The sequence below is a fragment of the Cyprinus carpio genome, chromosome A2, assembly GCF_018340385.1.
Source record: "Cyprinus carpio isolate SPL01 chromosome A2, ASM1834038v1, whole genome shotgun sequence".
NCBI lineage: Eukaryota > Metazoa > Chordata > Actinopteri > Cypriniformes > Cyprinidae > Cyprinus > Cyprinus carpio.
Window position 1 is genome coordinate 9,989,196 of NC_056573.1, and position 16,869 is coordinate 10,006,064.

Consider the following 16,869-nt stretch of genomic DNA (forward strand, 5'->3'; position numbering starts at 1 on the left):
ATGTGATGTGCCTCTGTCGTACCAGGCTCCGGGCTCCTCAGACATCTGTTGGAAATACGATGCTTCGGGGCATTTCTGTTTTCCTCTGAATGTGAGCATGTTTGTTCATAGCATGTGTGGGCCCATAAAACATCTCTTTTTTATGTTTTTTTTCTTTCCTTTTTTTGGCGGAAAAGTGTCAGCGTGAGTGAAAGGAATGGGATGAGCACAAAGCAGCAAACAAAGAGATAGAAATGAGGCGCTTTTGAGGAAAAGCCCTATTGTCTAACTTCTTGTAGCCCATCACGTTTGATTGAAACGCAGCCTCTGTGCCTCGCTCTGTAATTGCTGCACAAGAAACTTTATTGTGCATCTTACCCTCAAGCTATTGTTTCTGTCTTGAGATTTTGCCATCTGAACACAGGAAACCGGCAAGCCGGTGGTACCGGCGGACGCTGACAGGCCATGAGACACTCCAATGCTTTTCAAGGTGGAGATCTTCAGTCTGAACAAGTTTCTTTTGTGCTTAGGAACACAAGGGGATGATATGTGGTGCATTGGAGGAAAATAGCCACCAGTATGGGCCGTGGGAGGGATGTGGGCAGCGAGCATTTATAACAAGACTGGCAAACCACACACACATGCATGCACACACACACACTAAATCTTGTCAGAGGGTAACAACCAGAATGTTCTACGGTCTACAGAGAGAAGCTATAAAAACCCAAAAGACAGAGGGATACTGTGCAAGCTTTCGGTGGAGACAAAACCCATGCGCCCTGAGGAATGAAATGCTTGAGCGAGGAGGAAAAAACAGCACCTTTAGGCTCACAGAAAAGATTGAGAACACATGTCGATTTCCAGGAGCATAATCGAGGCTGGCCAGCAGATGTCTGTGAGCGCAAGTGTGTGTGCGTGTCCATCTGTGCGCAGGTCACCGGTGGTGAGGCTAAAACATTGTGGCTAACAGCAGGGAGCATGGTCAAGGGAAGGTAGAAAAGCATTAGCGGTGCGCTAAGGCCAGAGGCAGGTGCCTGGCCCTGAAACAGATGCTGCTTGTAAGAACTTAATGTCCTCACAGAGGGGAGCTCAGCAGCGCTGGGAAGGCCTATGACAGCTTATTAAAGGCCTCTAGCTGACAACTGTTTGTAAGCTTGGCTTTCAAAGCTCTGAGCTCAGGGCTTGTGCTTCGCCGGTGCTTTGAATGCAGGAAGAGAGGCACCTCTGGCTAGACGTGTCTGAAACCCTTTGCTGCGAAATCTGGGAAGAACAGGCCCTGGCGAGGCTTGGAACACTTATGAGACACATCAATCTCATGTACAGGGCACTGAATCCAAGTATGGGATCACTCACCGCAAACACACTCCCTGGTCAGACTCTAAAACATGGGCAGATACACATGAAGGTGCAGAGGAAGATCAATGAATATGTTAAACTTCTAAGGTGGTAATATATGAAGCTGAGGTTCAAACCCATCTGAGAAACAGCACAGGCAGTGTAAAGTAAGGCACAGTGCAATATCTTGTCCACTGCAGACAATATCACACATAAAGAGGATCTATAAATATAAATCAAACTGGGGGGAAAGTACTTTGTCCTGCAGATTGTGGGAGGACTTTTTTCAGCACCACGGACAGCAGCTCCTTCAGCTTCAGATGCTGTGCTGGTTTTCATATCACTGATTCAAAATGGGCTACCGACCTGAAAAAGTAGAAGTATGTATATCAAAGTATTATTTTGGATTAATAAAAAAGGTGCTTTCCCTGGCCATTTCCTTTGTTTCCTATTTGCTCTTTCCTTTCAGCTCCATCTATTATATCATCGCAATGAATGAGAAAAGTTGTGCTGTTAAAAAAAATAATCATATTTTGCAATATCAGTTTTGTTTTCCTGGTGTTGCTAGTTACTAAAAATAAAAATGCTAAATTATCAAAAATCCCAAACAAATTTTAAAAATTAGTTTGACATCAAGGTAACACAAATTGCTAATCAGCCAATCACATGGCAGCAACTCAATGCATTTACAGTAGGCATCTAGATGTGGTGAAGACGACTTGCTGAAGTTCAAACCGAGCATCAGAATGGGGAAGAAAGGGGATTTAAGTAACCTTGAACGTGGAATGGTTGTTGGTGGCAGACGGGCAGGTCTGAGTATTTCAGAAACTGCTGATCTACTGGGATTTTCACGCACAACCATCTCTAGAGTTTACAGAGAATGGTCCGAAAAAGAGAAAATATCCAGTGATTTTTCCTGTGGAGATGTGCAGACGAAAATGCCTGACCCTGCATAGACAGCAACGCAACTAAAATGTTCCCAAGTCCAGAAATGTAGCAAGGAGATCTGTAAAATAATCCATGTGACATCAGTGGGTCATCTGCAATCATATGAAGCTACAAGAATACCTTTTGTGCTCAAAAGAAAAAAAAAAAAAAAACGACTTTATTCAACAATTTTTCTTCTCCGCATCACCCTGGTGCCATTTTGGAGAATATCCGCTGGACATATGCTGTTCTGTGTCAGCTGCGTCAGCTGTGGGGAAGTCGTGGCTTAGTGGTTAGAGAGTTTGACTCCTAACCCTAAGGTTGTGGGTTCGAGTCTCGGCCTGGCAAACCATGACTGAGGTGCCCTTGAGCAAGGCACCGAACCCCCAACTTCTCCCCGGGCGCCGCAGCATAAATGGCTACCCACTGCTCCGGGTCTGTGTTTTCACGGTGTGTGTGTGTGTTCACTGCTGTGTGTGTGCACTTTGGATGGGTTAAATGCAGAGCACGAATTCTGAGTATGGGTCACCATACTTGGCTGTATGTCACTTCACTCACTCACTCACTTCAGATCAAATCTCAACAACGTAGGAAACAGAGAGATATGATCTGAAAAGAAACAGCGTATCGGTGTGACGCAGCTGACACAGAACAGATTACGTCCAGCAGATATTCTTCAAAATGGCTCGACACAACATGAGTTGAAACGACATGAGAGTGAGAGATTAATGACATAATTTTCATTTTTGGATGAACTAACCCTTTAAGGCTGTTCTCTGAAGGCAAAAGGGGGTCTAACCCGGTACTAGCAAGGTGTACCTAATAAAGTGGCCAGTGAGTGTATATATAACCAATACATATATATATATATATATATATGGAGAGAGAGAGAGAGAGAGAGAGAGAGAGAGAGAGTTCATAGCAGTTTGGACTTCATAGCAGGTAAAATATTGAAAAGGACTTTTATGTTGCAAGATTTATTTATTTTTTTCATATTATATTATATTATATTATATTATATTATATTATATTATATATATTTATTATATTATATTATATTACATTATTTTATTGTCAGATTCTGTTCCGTGTTTTGTGTGTGTTTTGCTCCTCATGTGCCTTTAGAGGGTGTGATTCTTAATGTAATGTTATTATTATTATTTTTTTATAAAATAAAAAAAAAGTCAAATATGGTATATCTGTATTAAGAACATAGTGATCATCTCTGATTAATTAGTGTGAAAATGTTGCTATTTTAAAACTATTAGCAGGAAAATTTTAAAATGTGTTGTCCCGTGTCTGAAAAGTTAGTGATAGACACATCACAAACACAGTCACTAATCATAAACAGACTCTAGTATAGGACAAAATGTAGTTCAGATAAAAAGAGAAATCCAGCTACGCCTGAACCGAAACAATGCCTCGCTTAAGATTCCAGAAGATCTCTTGCATTGGCGCTAAGAGAAAGAAACTGTTTAACATTAGCATATTTACATCTTTGCGAGTTGATTTCTGTCTTTGTAAAATGTAAATCAGTTTCCCCTCCGACAGCGCTGTGTCCAGATAGAGCTGAATTAGCCCAGTGTGCCGTACGCTCCAGGGTTCAAAGAGAGGGCCACGCTCTCTGATTAAATACCCAACAGTATGGGGCTGCAATCATACATTTTTGTACCGTTGCACAATTTCCAACTTATTCTCATACAATCAACGAGACCTCCCCCTGTTCCCCACAGTATAAGGGGGAGAGACAGAAACATACAGATGGGGGGAGCGGAGGGGTTGATCCAGTCTGAAAGACGGGGAAAAATAAATAGGAAGCAAAGACAGAAAGAGACACAGACGGAGAAAGCCAGCCATAGAGAGAGCACAAGAGAGCGTGTGGCAAACAGTGTGATTAAATGATATTGCCTTGCGTTAGTTCACACAGAGGTTAGCTGCCAGGAGGCAGCAGGCTGTGATTAGCTTCATGAGTGTGTGTGTGTGTGTGTGTGTGTGTGTGTGTGTGTGTGTGTGTGTGTGTGTGTGTGGTAGTGCAGGGCTCGTTTAGAGCCTCTGCAGGAGCACAATGGCTTTGTGTCCTGTTTGAGGGGGCAAACGGCTCCCGCTTCCCTCACAACCATAATGAAGCTGAAGGGAGATGGAGAGGAATAGTGTACCATTAGATGCCTCCTGACCTGCTCTGTCCATTTAGTCTGCATTTGAATATCTTGTGAGGTTTATAGGATCTCTCGGCTGAAAAACCACAGCTTGGGAGCGGAGATGTGGTGGGGCGGGTGGTGCACATGCTCCTTCACCGTGCAGGTGACCAGAGTCTGAGTCTAACTTGTGCCATTTCCAGATTCACCTTCTGTCCCGTCATTTCCTGTCACCTCGCCACTCTCTCGCAGTTAAAGTGGCAAAAGCTCTGAATAAAATTCAAGAATGGTCTTAAAGGAATATGACTTTCTTGCTTAATTGGAATACAAAAGATGAAATTCTAAGGACTATGCTGCTTTTTCTTGTCTATACAGATAGGAGATTTAGGGCTGATTTCTTCCATTTGTCACTGGATCATGGACTTTTTGACAGGAGGCCCGCAGGAGGTTAGAATGGGAAACCACACCTCCTCTACACTCACCTTCAACATTGGAGCCCCCCAGGGCTGTGTCCTCAGTCCTGTGCTTTACTCTCTTTATACCAGTGACTGCATGGCTAAACACAGTTCTGGCAAACTGAAGTTTGCTGATGACACCATTGTTTTAGGCATTTTTAGTAAAAACAATGAAAAGGCCTACCTTGAGGAAGTGGATGCTGAATGTTGCTAAGACTAAGGAGATTATTATCAATTATGGGAGAAAGCAAGTGAGGAATTACAGCCCCTTGACGATCGGTGGGGCCACAGTTGATAGGGTGAGCAGTTTTGAATATCTTGGGGTATATTTCACAGAAGATTTTTCCTGGAAAATGCATATAGATCACCTCGTGAGGAGGGGAAATCAACGTATTTACCACTTACAACGGTTGGCTAGGTTCAGGGTCTCAAAAAAAGTGTTGAGGACTTTTTATACTGGAGCTGTGGAGAGCCTACTCACAGGGAGTATCATCTCCTGGTTTGGAAGTACAACGGATCAAGATCAGAAAGCACTGACTAGAGTTGTAAGGTCAGCACAGAAATCTATCAGGACTTCGCTCCCTGACATCAAAAACATTTATATTCAGAGATGCAGGACCAGGGCTAAAATAATTATTAAAGACTTTTGTCATCCTGGACACAATTTACTGTCATTGGTCCCATCAGGAAAGTATTACTGTATTTTGAGAACCAACACAGAGAGACTGAGAAGGAGTTTTTATCCTCAGGCAATCCAACTACTGAATAAGGACACTGAATGAGTCTGCAGACTTTTATTAGTATTAATTATATAATTTGCACTGTATTGATCTTATTAATGTTAATGGTTTTTATATATATATATATATTTTTTTTTGAGGGGGGTTTTTTTTTTATATTGTTATTGTTAATAATTTTGCATTGTGGGGCGAGAAACTAGTTAGAATTTGATCGCTCTGGGCAGCACTACGTTAAGTCGAACGCACCTATTGACTGCCGTTTGTAGCTGTGGTTAAAGTCGAATGCACATTTTGTTTCATGTATTTTCATTGGTTTGTCAGGTGTTTCTCAGTTCTATCTTGTCATTGGTTCATTATCTTGACCCTTCTCAGGTGTATCTTGTTAGTCATTTGTCCATGTGTCTAAATATATATATAGCACTCATGTTTGTATAGTCTCGTGTCTAGCTTTGTTTTTGTAACCTGCTGTTGGTGAGTATTGTGAAGCCTGTTTATATTCAAGTTCTAGTGCTCCAGTTTATGTTCTGTTTTAGTTTTGTTTTGCATCTTGTTCAATAAACTGCACATGGGTTCTGAACTTGACTCGCCATCAGTGGACTTATCTTTACATAAATATTACAATTGCAATTATTCTTATTTTATTTCTTTACTTAATAATAACAACAATAACAACAGCAACAATAATTATAATAATATAATTATCCCATATTGCGTAGCCCTAAAATCAATTGCTATATAAAAGATCCAATTTAAAATGTTGATTCACAAACATAAGTACATTTCTCATGAACGCTCCAAGGAGATCCAAGGACAAGTGTCAAGATAAATAGAGAATAATTACTTAAATTTCTGTCTGTTTCACACAAATGTACTGTATAGTCTATAAATCGCAGCGACCACTTTCATGGTCTTTACTGAAGCTTAAAAGCATTGGTCCCTGTTCACTATAATTGCATAGGAAACAGGCTTCAATTTTTCTCATTTTGTGTTTTGCAGAGGAAAGAAAATCATAAGGATTTAAAACAACATAAAAGTGTGCAAATTATGACAGAATTTTCATTTTTGAAATCAGGAGTGAGTTTTTCAACAGTGCTTTTTAAATGTTTTTTTACCTGTCCACATGCCAGTCCCATACCTCTCTCTCCCATGCCATGAGGACAGGACAGGTTCAGCTCCAGAGCATCAGCTTTAGAGTCCTGTTAAACAAAATAATCAGTTAAAGCACCATTAACATAGTCACTTGTTTAACTAAATATATACAAGAATAGTTGCACTGCAAAATTATGTTTACAGACAAACAAATCCAAAGCAGAAATATCTCATGCAAAAGACATGCGGTCACTTTATGCATTTCTACAAATCGGATTGCTATTTGACCATGATGAGACCAGGTGTAAATGCCCTACAAGATGCAGTTGAGACTGATAACAATCTGATCACTCAAACAAGCTCAGGAGGTGGTTTGAGACGCATACAAGATGTGTAAGCATCATGCGATCATGGTAAGACACATGGACGCATGCATGGATGTGCAAGTCCAATCAAATAGCAATTCAATCAATCAAGACAAACACATTTCACCAGGCTCTTTAATACTTCATAAATCCACAAATGACAGTGTATAAATGTTCTTCGCTGACAAACCCAATGACATTTAAAGACATCAAAAACACTAGCAAGATGTGTCCTAAATATTTTTTCATTTTACATTTATAAAGTCTATCTATTTATAAAAACCAAGACCAAAAAAAAATAATAATAATAAATTAAACATAAAAATAAAAAAGAGCTGTGCAATATTTATTCACAAATGTCACTTGGTTTGATATTTTGCACTGAAATAAATAAATCTTTAATATATTAAGATGTCCAAATAATTTTTGGGGGCTGCTGTGTGTAAAACAGCCTCCAAGAAGGTGAAAAAAAAAAAAAAAAAAAAAAAAAAAAACACACTGAGCACTTCCCAGCATTCAAAAAGCATAAAATGGTTTTCTTAAAATAGACCCAGAAGAACTCTTTGACATGTCAAAGCTGCCACAGAGTCGTCTTTTAAAATAGGGAAGCAGAAAAAAAGGCAGCACAGGTGGATGGGGAGCGGGTGAGTGAGTGAGGGTGCTGGAAGTGGGAAAGCATTCAACAGGCAATTACGCTCTGGCGGCCGTTCTGAACCGCACTGAAATGGGGAGAGCCAGAACGATTTCTCCACTACACACCCTACAAACCTGCTGCTTCAGACACACAGCCATGGCTTTCCTAAAGCCTGACAGCCATTAGAGGAGAGAGAGAGAAAGAGAGAGCGAACGAGTGAGCGATTTGGCTGGGTTTGAGAGACACAAAATGACAGACAAGGCAGGCAGGAGACAGAACTGTACAAATCTACTCCAAGGTGTGCTGGTATAAGGTGTATAATATTTTATATGGCCAAAAAATACCAGGACATCTGTTTTTTGAATATTTCATTCCACAAATTATGGAGAATAATATGAGTTTGGTCCATACTGCAATAACACACTCTTCTGGGAAGGGTTTCTAGTAAATGCTGAAATTAGTTAGTGGCTGCTTCCTTCCTGCATCCACATAAATGTTACTGGGGTCGGAACTGATGTTTTTTTTTGAATGAATAATATGTTAATTAAAATAAATAAATGAAAACATTTTAGACTGCATACATTTCATTTGCAGCCATTCATTTTTCATTTCGACAATTTATTTTACAGTGTTACACGTTACATGTACTTAATACAGTAATAACAGTAAATTATGCATAATTATACAATAACCCTAAACCAAACCCTAATCCAACCCTATAATAAGGAAATGTTAATTGATATTACTTAGTACTTGAATATTACACCGTAACAAGGACACATAAAATAGTGTAATCAAATTTTAATAAAATTTACATTAATTTTACATTGTAATGAAATTGTAACTGTATGACTCTCGATGTACATTTTATGTGTCTGTGCGTAGATTTGTTTAATGTTTTTGTTTAATGTATGCTCACCATGGCTACATTTATTTGATCAGTTAAACAGAACAGTAAAAACAATTATATTATGGAATAATATTACAATTTATTTCCATTGTAATGAATTTTAAAATGTAATTTATTCCTGTGATGGCAAAGCTGATTTGGTGTTTATATTTCTCATTAATGTTGAAAACAGTTGTGCAGCTTAGTATTTTTGTGGAAATGGTAATACAGTGATATATTTTTTCAGTATTCTTTGATCAGCATATATATATATATATATATATATATATATATATATATATATATATATATATATATATATATATATATATATATATATATATATATATAATTATTATTATTATTATTATTATTATTAATAACCCACTTGATCAATTTAAATGCATCCTTACTGAGAAAGTACACAACTTAGTGACCCCAAACTTCTGAATGTGTGTGCGTCTATATATAAATGGTATAAATACACACACACACACACACACACACACACACACACACACACACACACACGTATATATGTGTGTGTGTGTGTGTGTGTGTGTGTGTCAATGTGTTATAACTTCCCTAAAGGAAAAAGCTAACATGACCGTGAAAATAACTACCCTTCACTTTTCTTATTCCACCTCCATCAAAATTTTACAGCTGGCAATATGGATGTGTGGAAGGTTGGGAATGTGGGTAGCCCTCTCTGTCAGATTCAGATTCTCATGTCAGTCCGAGATCCGTCAGACTGCCAGATGGGGAAGATGGGGAAGAGTGAATGATTAATCAGAGAATGTATTTCCACCGCTCCTGAGCCCGATAGTGACGAGCTCTTCGCCACTCCAGCTGATGCTTGCCATTGCTTGGTGGTGATCTTAGATTTGTATGCAGCTGCATGGCCACGGAAACCAAATTTATAAAGCCCCTGATGAACAGTTCTTGTGCTGTTCTGTGTTTCCTGAGGCTGGTGGACTCAACAAGGAGAGTCACAACTAAGGAAATATGATATTTACACCCACTGCACCTTAACATTCAGCACCTCTCTGCATTTTCCTCCTGCAACTTGCGGGAAATATGCCATCCTTGGACTGAATTGAAGTAATTCTACATGTGAATCTTAACAATGGTGAAACAAAAACAAGAGCATCATATGTGCGTTATGAGAAAGAGCTTTTATGTATCTTATACAACAGAAAACTTCAAAGCTGATGACCTCTTATCCAGAAATAGTAAATAGCATCACATCAAAGCTCCCCACTTGAACAGGAAACAAAAGCCAACTGTTGCGGTCATCGAGATAAAGATGAGTACTTGCACATATAGTAGATTTCCATTTGTAGGCCCAGATGATTTCGGTCTTCATATGGCCTAGGCTTTTTTTAGCTGTGACTTACCTGCAGGACTCCAAAAAATGATGTTTGTGTGTGTGTTAGTGAGACAGAGTGAATGGAGGATGTCTGGATATGCTCCATTAGACAGCCATAGGCCTCAACATAAACACTGATCAGACCTGACACTAACTTTGACAAGAACTAACCACTCCAGTGTGATCAAAAGCGCTGCCCGGCCCAGTCCAGCTCATAGCTACATCAAGGCACCTTTGATAGACAATTCTGTTGGGCCCTTTAACACAGTGCACTTCTCTAATGAATGAATTAACGATTGGCATTAAGAGATTTCTCGGACCCTTCTCAAAGCTAAAGCAAGAATATGTCAGGCTTCCTCGCCACAGAAAGGCCACTTTCATATCTTTTGTCTTTGAAAGATTCATAAAAGCACAGCATGTTTTGAAAAGCGAGCATGACAAATCAAAATTCCGATCCAAATGCCTAAAAGCCTGAGTGAAAATCCGTATAAAATACCCAGTTTATTCCTGGTATTAAGATCATTTTAAGTCTGTGGTTACAAGCGGTCAGTGCTGATGGTCTTACGATTCAAAACTCAAAGTAATACACTGATGTAGAAAGTGACATACAATAACAATAATACAATTTGAGGTTGATAAGACTTTTTAATGTTTTTGGGAAAGAAAAAAAAAAAACCTCTCACCAAGGCTGTAATTATTTGATCAAAATTGCAGTAAAAGCATTCATATTGCGAAACATTTTCCTTTTTTAATATTTTTTACATTTTAATTGTAATTTATTCCTGTGATGCAAAGCTGATTTTTCAGCAGTCATTACTCCAGTCTTCAGTGTCACATGATCTTTCAGAAATGCTGATATTCTGATTTTCTGCTCAAGAAACATTTATTATTATTATTATTATTAATTATTATAATTATTATTATTATTATTATTATTATTATCAATGTTGAAAACACATACATTTTTCCTCCAGGATTCTTTGATGAATAGAAAGTTCAAAGAACAGCATTTATTTGAAATAGAATATTGTTTAACACTGTAAAAATCTAGTGTTACTTTTGATCAATTTAAAGTATCTTTGATCATAACTATTACCTGTGATCATTTCATTTACAATAACTGCTTTGGGTGTGAGTGAACTAATGTTTATTAGCCCAAACCTTAAAAATCGTTTTTGATCTTTTATTTAGCACAGTGGCTAGATTAACAAATAACCAGACGCCACCCGATCTAAATATTCCCTCACAGTTAAATAGTAATGACTTTATGAATTTCTTCACTGATAAAATAGATAACATCAGAAATACAATAACAAATGTAGATTCTACAGCATCTCATACTTTAGTTTTATCCATCGCACCCAAAGATAAATTGCAGTGCTTTACAACTATAGGACAGGAAGAGCTAAATAAACTTATCACTGCATCTAAACCAACAACATGTTTATTAGATCCTGTACCCACTAAATTACTGAAAGAGTTGTTACCTGTAGCCGAAGAACCGCTTCTCAATATTATTAACTCGTCACTATCTTTAGGTCACATCCCAAAACCATTTAAGCTGGCAGTTATTAAGCCTCAAATTAAGAAACCACAACTAGATCCTAGTGAACTGGCAAATTAAAGACCCATTTCAAATCTTCCATTTATGTCAAAAATTTTAGAAAAATTGTGTCTGCTCAATTGTGCTCCTTCCTGCAAAAAAAAAAGATCTCTATGAAGAATGTCGGGTTTCAGGCCCCATCATAGCACAGAAACTGCACTTGTTAAAAATACAAATGACTTGCTTCTTATGTCAGACTAAGGCTGCATTTCATTGCTAGTTTTACTTGAACTTCGTGCTGCGTTCGACACCAAAGATCACGACATACTCATAGATCGATTACAAAACTATACAGGTATCCAAGGGCAGGCTTTAAGATGGTTTAGATCCTACTTTTCCGATTGCCACCACTTTGTTTATTTAAATGGGGAGTCATCTCATTTATCATCAGTAAAATATGGAGTGCCACAAGGATCTGTCCTAGGTCCTCTGCTAATTTCAATATACATGTTGCCCCTTGGTAATATTATTAGAAAATACGGGATTAGTTTCCACTGTTATGCTGATGATACTCAACTATATATCTCAACAAGACCAGATGAAACTTCTAAATTATCTAAGCTAACAGAGTGTGTTAAAAATGTAAAAAAAATTGGATGACCAATAATTTTCTCCTATTAAATTCAGATAAGACAGAGATATTACTTATTGGACCAAAAAACATAACACAGAATCTCGTAGATTACAATTTGCAAATAGACGAACGTACTGTTACTTCCTCTACTGTCAAAAATCTGGGTGTTATATGAGACAGCAACTTGTCTTTTAAAAAACATATTTCCCATGTTACAAAAACAGCATTCTTTCATCTTAGAAACATTGCCAAGCTATGAAACATGTTACCTGTTTCTGATGCAGAAAAGCTAGTTCATGCATTCATGACCTCTAGACTGGACTACTGTAATGCACTTCTATGTGGTTGTCCTGCATCTTCAATAAACAAGCTACAGGTAGTCCAAAATGCAGCTGCTAGTGTCCTTACCAGGTTAAGAAAATATGATCATATTACCCCAATACTACAGTCTTTGCACTGGCTATTAAGTTCCGTATCAGTTACAAAATATTATTACTTACTTATAAGGCCCTTAATGGTTTAGCTCCTGCATACCTAACTAGTCTTCTACCACGCTACAATCCATCACGCTCCCTAAGGTCACAAAACGCTAAACTTTTGGTAGTACCTAGGACAGCAAAGTCCGCTAAAGGAGGTAGAGCTTTTTCGCATTTGGCTCCCAAACTCTGGAATAGCCTTCCTGATAATGTTCGGGGTTCAGCCACACTTTCTCTTTTTAAATCTAGATTAAAAACACATCTCTTTGGCCAAGCATTCAAATAATGCATCTCATAATTTTGGACTGCAGTTATATCTGATCAAATGCGCATTATTATTTTTTAGCTTGGGTTAAACTAATTAATTTTACTTGGCTGGAACAGCAGCTACGCTAATTATGTCTCTATTTGTTTCTCTGTTTTGCCATGGGATTCAGGATCCAGAACACCTGAGAAGAGACAATGCCAACCCCTCAGAGGACCTCAGATGAACCCTGAAACAACATACAGAACTACCACATTTTGCTATAAGTTTGATTGCATAATGCTGTTAATAGTGTTAATGGTCTGTTTGTTTACGTCCTTTATTGATTTTTAAAAACATTTCTGCCGTATGCACATAAACTGACAGTCATTACTGATAAGCTACTACTAAATATTGTAGAAACTTAATTTTCTGTAAAGTTGCTTTGCAATGATTTGTATCGTAAAAAAGCGCTATGCAAATAAACTTGAATTGAATTGAATTAGAGCACCAGCAGCAGTAAGTGTTAGTGATGGCAGAGTCCTGTCCGCATTTACATACTCTACATCCTGTCTAAATCAGCACCGGTTGTTTACATACAGAACGAAACCACTCCAGCAGGAATTATAACACATCAGAGGACACACACACACACACGTTGGCTGCAATAATGTCAGTCTGCAGAAAAGTATATTTTAAACAAGCAGCTCCTCGTCATTTGTGAAATTTATGAAGAGATGCTTCAGTTATGACAGTTTGTCAAAAACTGTTTGGGGGTTTAGAGGGATAGTTGACTCCAAAATGAAAAGTGTCATTTACTCATCCCATTTGAAACCTGTATGGTTTTTCTTCATCTGTCTCCATTGTTATTTAAGACAAAAAGCACTATAAAGTATCATTAAAGTAGTTCATACTAGAGGTTTTAAATTGGAGGTGCAGACTGCAGGTCTATTCAGTTAAAGGTGAAGACGTGTGTGTGTGTGTGTGTGTGTGTGTGTGCATAAATAAATAAATAAATAAATAAATAAATAAATATAATATATATATATACATACATACATACATATTAGGGCTGTTAATTAATTAACGGCGACAATTATTTTATCGTGCATTAACGCAGTGTTTTTTTTTTTTTTTTTGGTTTGCTTGTTTGTTTGTTTTTATTTTTTTTTAGCCTGTTTCTTACTGGCTCTGAATACACACAGACAAACCATGGGTCACAGGAGGCTTGGGGTGGTTGATCGGTACTGGCTTGGGATGGGCATCATCATGTGTCTCAACCAATGAGAGCATTTGGGGTGGGGCTAAGACTGCAGCATATATAACAATTTCTATAACAAACTGTTCACTGTTATTTTTAACAGAAAAGAATGCAAGGAGCTCGTAATCATGACTTAAGTGTGAATTAGGAAGTTTCTGATAGCACGTGAAGGAAGCAGAGAAGTGCTCTCGCTCAGCACAGTGGAGTGCATCTTTTTTTTTAACTTTGTGGTTTATTATTTTGAGTCGTTTGGGATGAACGTAACACACGGCCCTCTCACAATATATTGCTTTACAGATCTATCACTTTTGCCGCTAGGAAATGTACATGCAAGCATGCTGCATGTAGCCTATCAGACGTTCCGCGTTCCAGCACGGTTAGCACTCATACTACATGTGTGCCATGCCCGAGCACAACTGAACTGGTTAAGATTGCCTAGTGTGAGTACACCCTTATTCTCATGCATTCCGCACACATGAGTCTCTACCCGCCCGCACAGGCACTCAAGTGTTGTCCCGTGCCACACTCTGCTGCATTGGGTCCCGCAATCGTGCAGGTCTTTACTCGGAAGGTGCCTGTTATAATGTTATGATGGAGGCTCTGGACTCTGAGCATAACTTATTTTTCTATAACAAACTATAAAATATTTTCTATAAAAACATGAATGCCCTTGCAGTGACAAATAGCTTTGGTTTTAAATTTTATTTGATTGCATTAATGTTTAAGTATAGATTTATAATAAATATTTTAACTGATACTAAGCAGTAACAAGGAATACTGCTGTAAAAAAAGCACCTTATTTGTTTAAAGTGGTTGCAAACAAAATGTTAATGTACCTTTGTTCATATTGCAATACTTTTAAATGAAAAAAAGTGGACAATACACTACTTTTGAATTTATTATTGAATTTTGTGCATAATGCGATTAATCGCGATTAATCACAGACAATCATGCGATTAATTGTGGTTAAAATTTTTAACCGTTGCCCAGCACTAGTAAATATTATATATGTTATGTTTTATTGTATTCTATTCTCATTCAATTATTATTATTATTATTATTATTATTATTATTTTGATTTTTTCTTTTTCATCCCTATGACTTCATTTAATATTGGCTCCTTATGGGCAGTAAAAACAGTGTATCACAGTTTCCACAAAATTATTAAGTAACTGTTTTCAACTGATAATAAGAAATGTTTCTTGAGCATGCACAATAAGCATTTTAGAATGATATCTGAAGAATCATGTAACATTGAAGACTAGAGTGAAAATTCAACATTAAAAATCTTACCAACCTCAAACTCTTGACTTGTATATTATTATATTATATTATATTATATTATATTATTGTATATTATTATATTATATTATATTATATTATATTATATTATATTATATTATATTATATTATATTATATTATATTGCATTGTATTATATATCTGTCATGAAACTCTAGATGGCACAGGTTGATAGGGTGTACCTCAATCAGATATTTTCGCATCATTATTTACACGGTGCAGCCGGTTCCAGGTGCATCAGCAGCCAATAAGCTTGCTACTCAACATTCAAATACTTGGCCAGTGCTTGCTGGCCAGCTGTTGCAACACACTTCAATAACCCTCCTCCATCCCCAGCTCCACTTATAGATCTGGGGTAATTTCATGTAATTATATATGGGGGTTATTTCATATGTTATATGTGCAGCAGCAGTATTTCTTACATGTTCACAACATCATGTCTATGGATGCATTGGCAGAAGCCAGTCTTGGTATTTGCTCTGCCACAGCAGCAGCAGCAGCAGCAGCAGCAGCAGCATAGCAGATATATTCCGCCAAGACCAAACACATTAACATTGCCATGTATATTACCATAAACCCTCCAAGAGTTGTCATAACAGAAATTATATTATGGACAACTTCTATGAAATGAAATGTTTATGGTGCTATTTTTTTTTTTTTTTTTTTTGTCATTTGGACAGCCTGGATTCTCATTCACTTTCATGGCGTGGAAAAGAGTGCCAAGTACATTCTTCAACATTTCTCCTTTTGTGTTCCACAGAAGCAAGAAAAAACCAAGATGAAGTGGGTAAATGATGAACAATGTTCATAACTGGGTGAATTATCAAGCCTTTTAACAAAGAAAAGCGCACTTAGTCTGTCAGGGTCAGTGTGGTTATGATAAAGGAAGCGGTTTGGCAAACATACATTTTTAAAGTTTTACAACTTCTCATTCACAGTTTGTGAGCACAGTTGGCTTCTGTCACCCGAAAGGCTGAAATCCAATGATACAGTATCTAATGCAAATTTAATGTAAAAGCCTCTTTCCACAGAACCAATGAGGCTTTACACTATGAATATGGATGCGACTGTGTTTGTCACTGTGTTGAGAATGCGTGTGATAAATAAATGCTGCTTTTTGTGATATGCTGAGAGCGAGAGAGAAAAAAAAAACTTACACATTAACAGACTTTCAAACATGTAAATGAAATGGATATCTTGAGGAAAAAGATCTTCAGAACATTAACTAATTTCACGGATTCATGTTTCGTTTACTTTTCATGCTTCCAATAAGCCTGATTAATCTCTGAAGTTGGGAGATGTGTAAGGAGCAAACAGTGCAAACTTGTCAAACACAAACACACACACACAGAGAATGGCAACTTACCTCAGCCATATTTGCCAGCTCAGTCCAGTCAGCTTGGTTGTAACCACACATAATACTGGCAATGATAATCTAGACAAAGAAGAAAAGAGTGTGAGAAAAAAAAAAAAAAAATGAAGTAAGATGAAGT

General features: G+C 37.6%; 1 protein-coding gene across 1 annotated transcript in view; it reads right to left on the reverse strand.

Moving 5' to 3' along the window:
- The window catches only part of dpydb (dihydropyrimidine dehydrogenase b), a 157,911-nt gene that overhangs the window by 32,994 nt on the left and 108,048 nt on the right, over positions 1-16,869 (reverse strand). Inside the window, exons 16-17 of the mRNA XM_042771862.1 lie at positions 16,743-16,811; positions 6,684-6,767 (exon numbers count right to left, since the gene is read on the reverse strand). Of these exons, the coding sequence (XP_042627796.1) occupies positions 6,684-6,767; positions 16,743-16,811 (153 nt within the window). The remainder of the gene's footprint in view (positions 1-6,683; positions 6,768-16,742; positions 16,812-16,869) is intronic.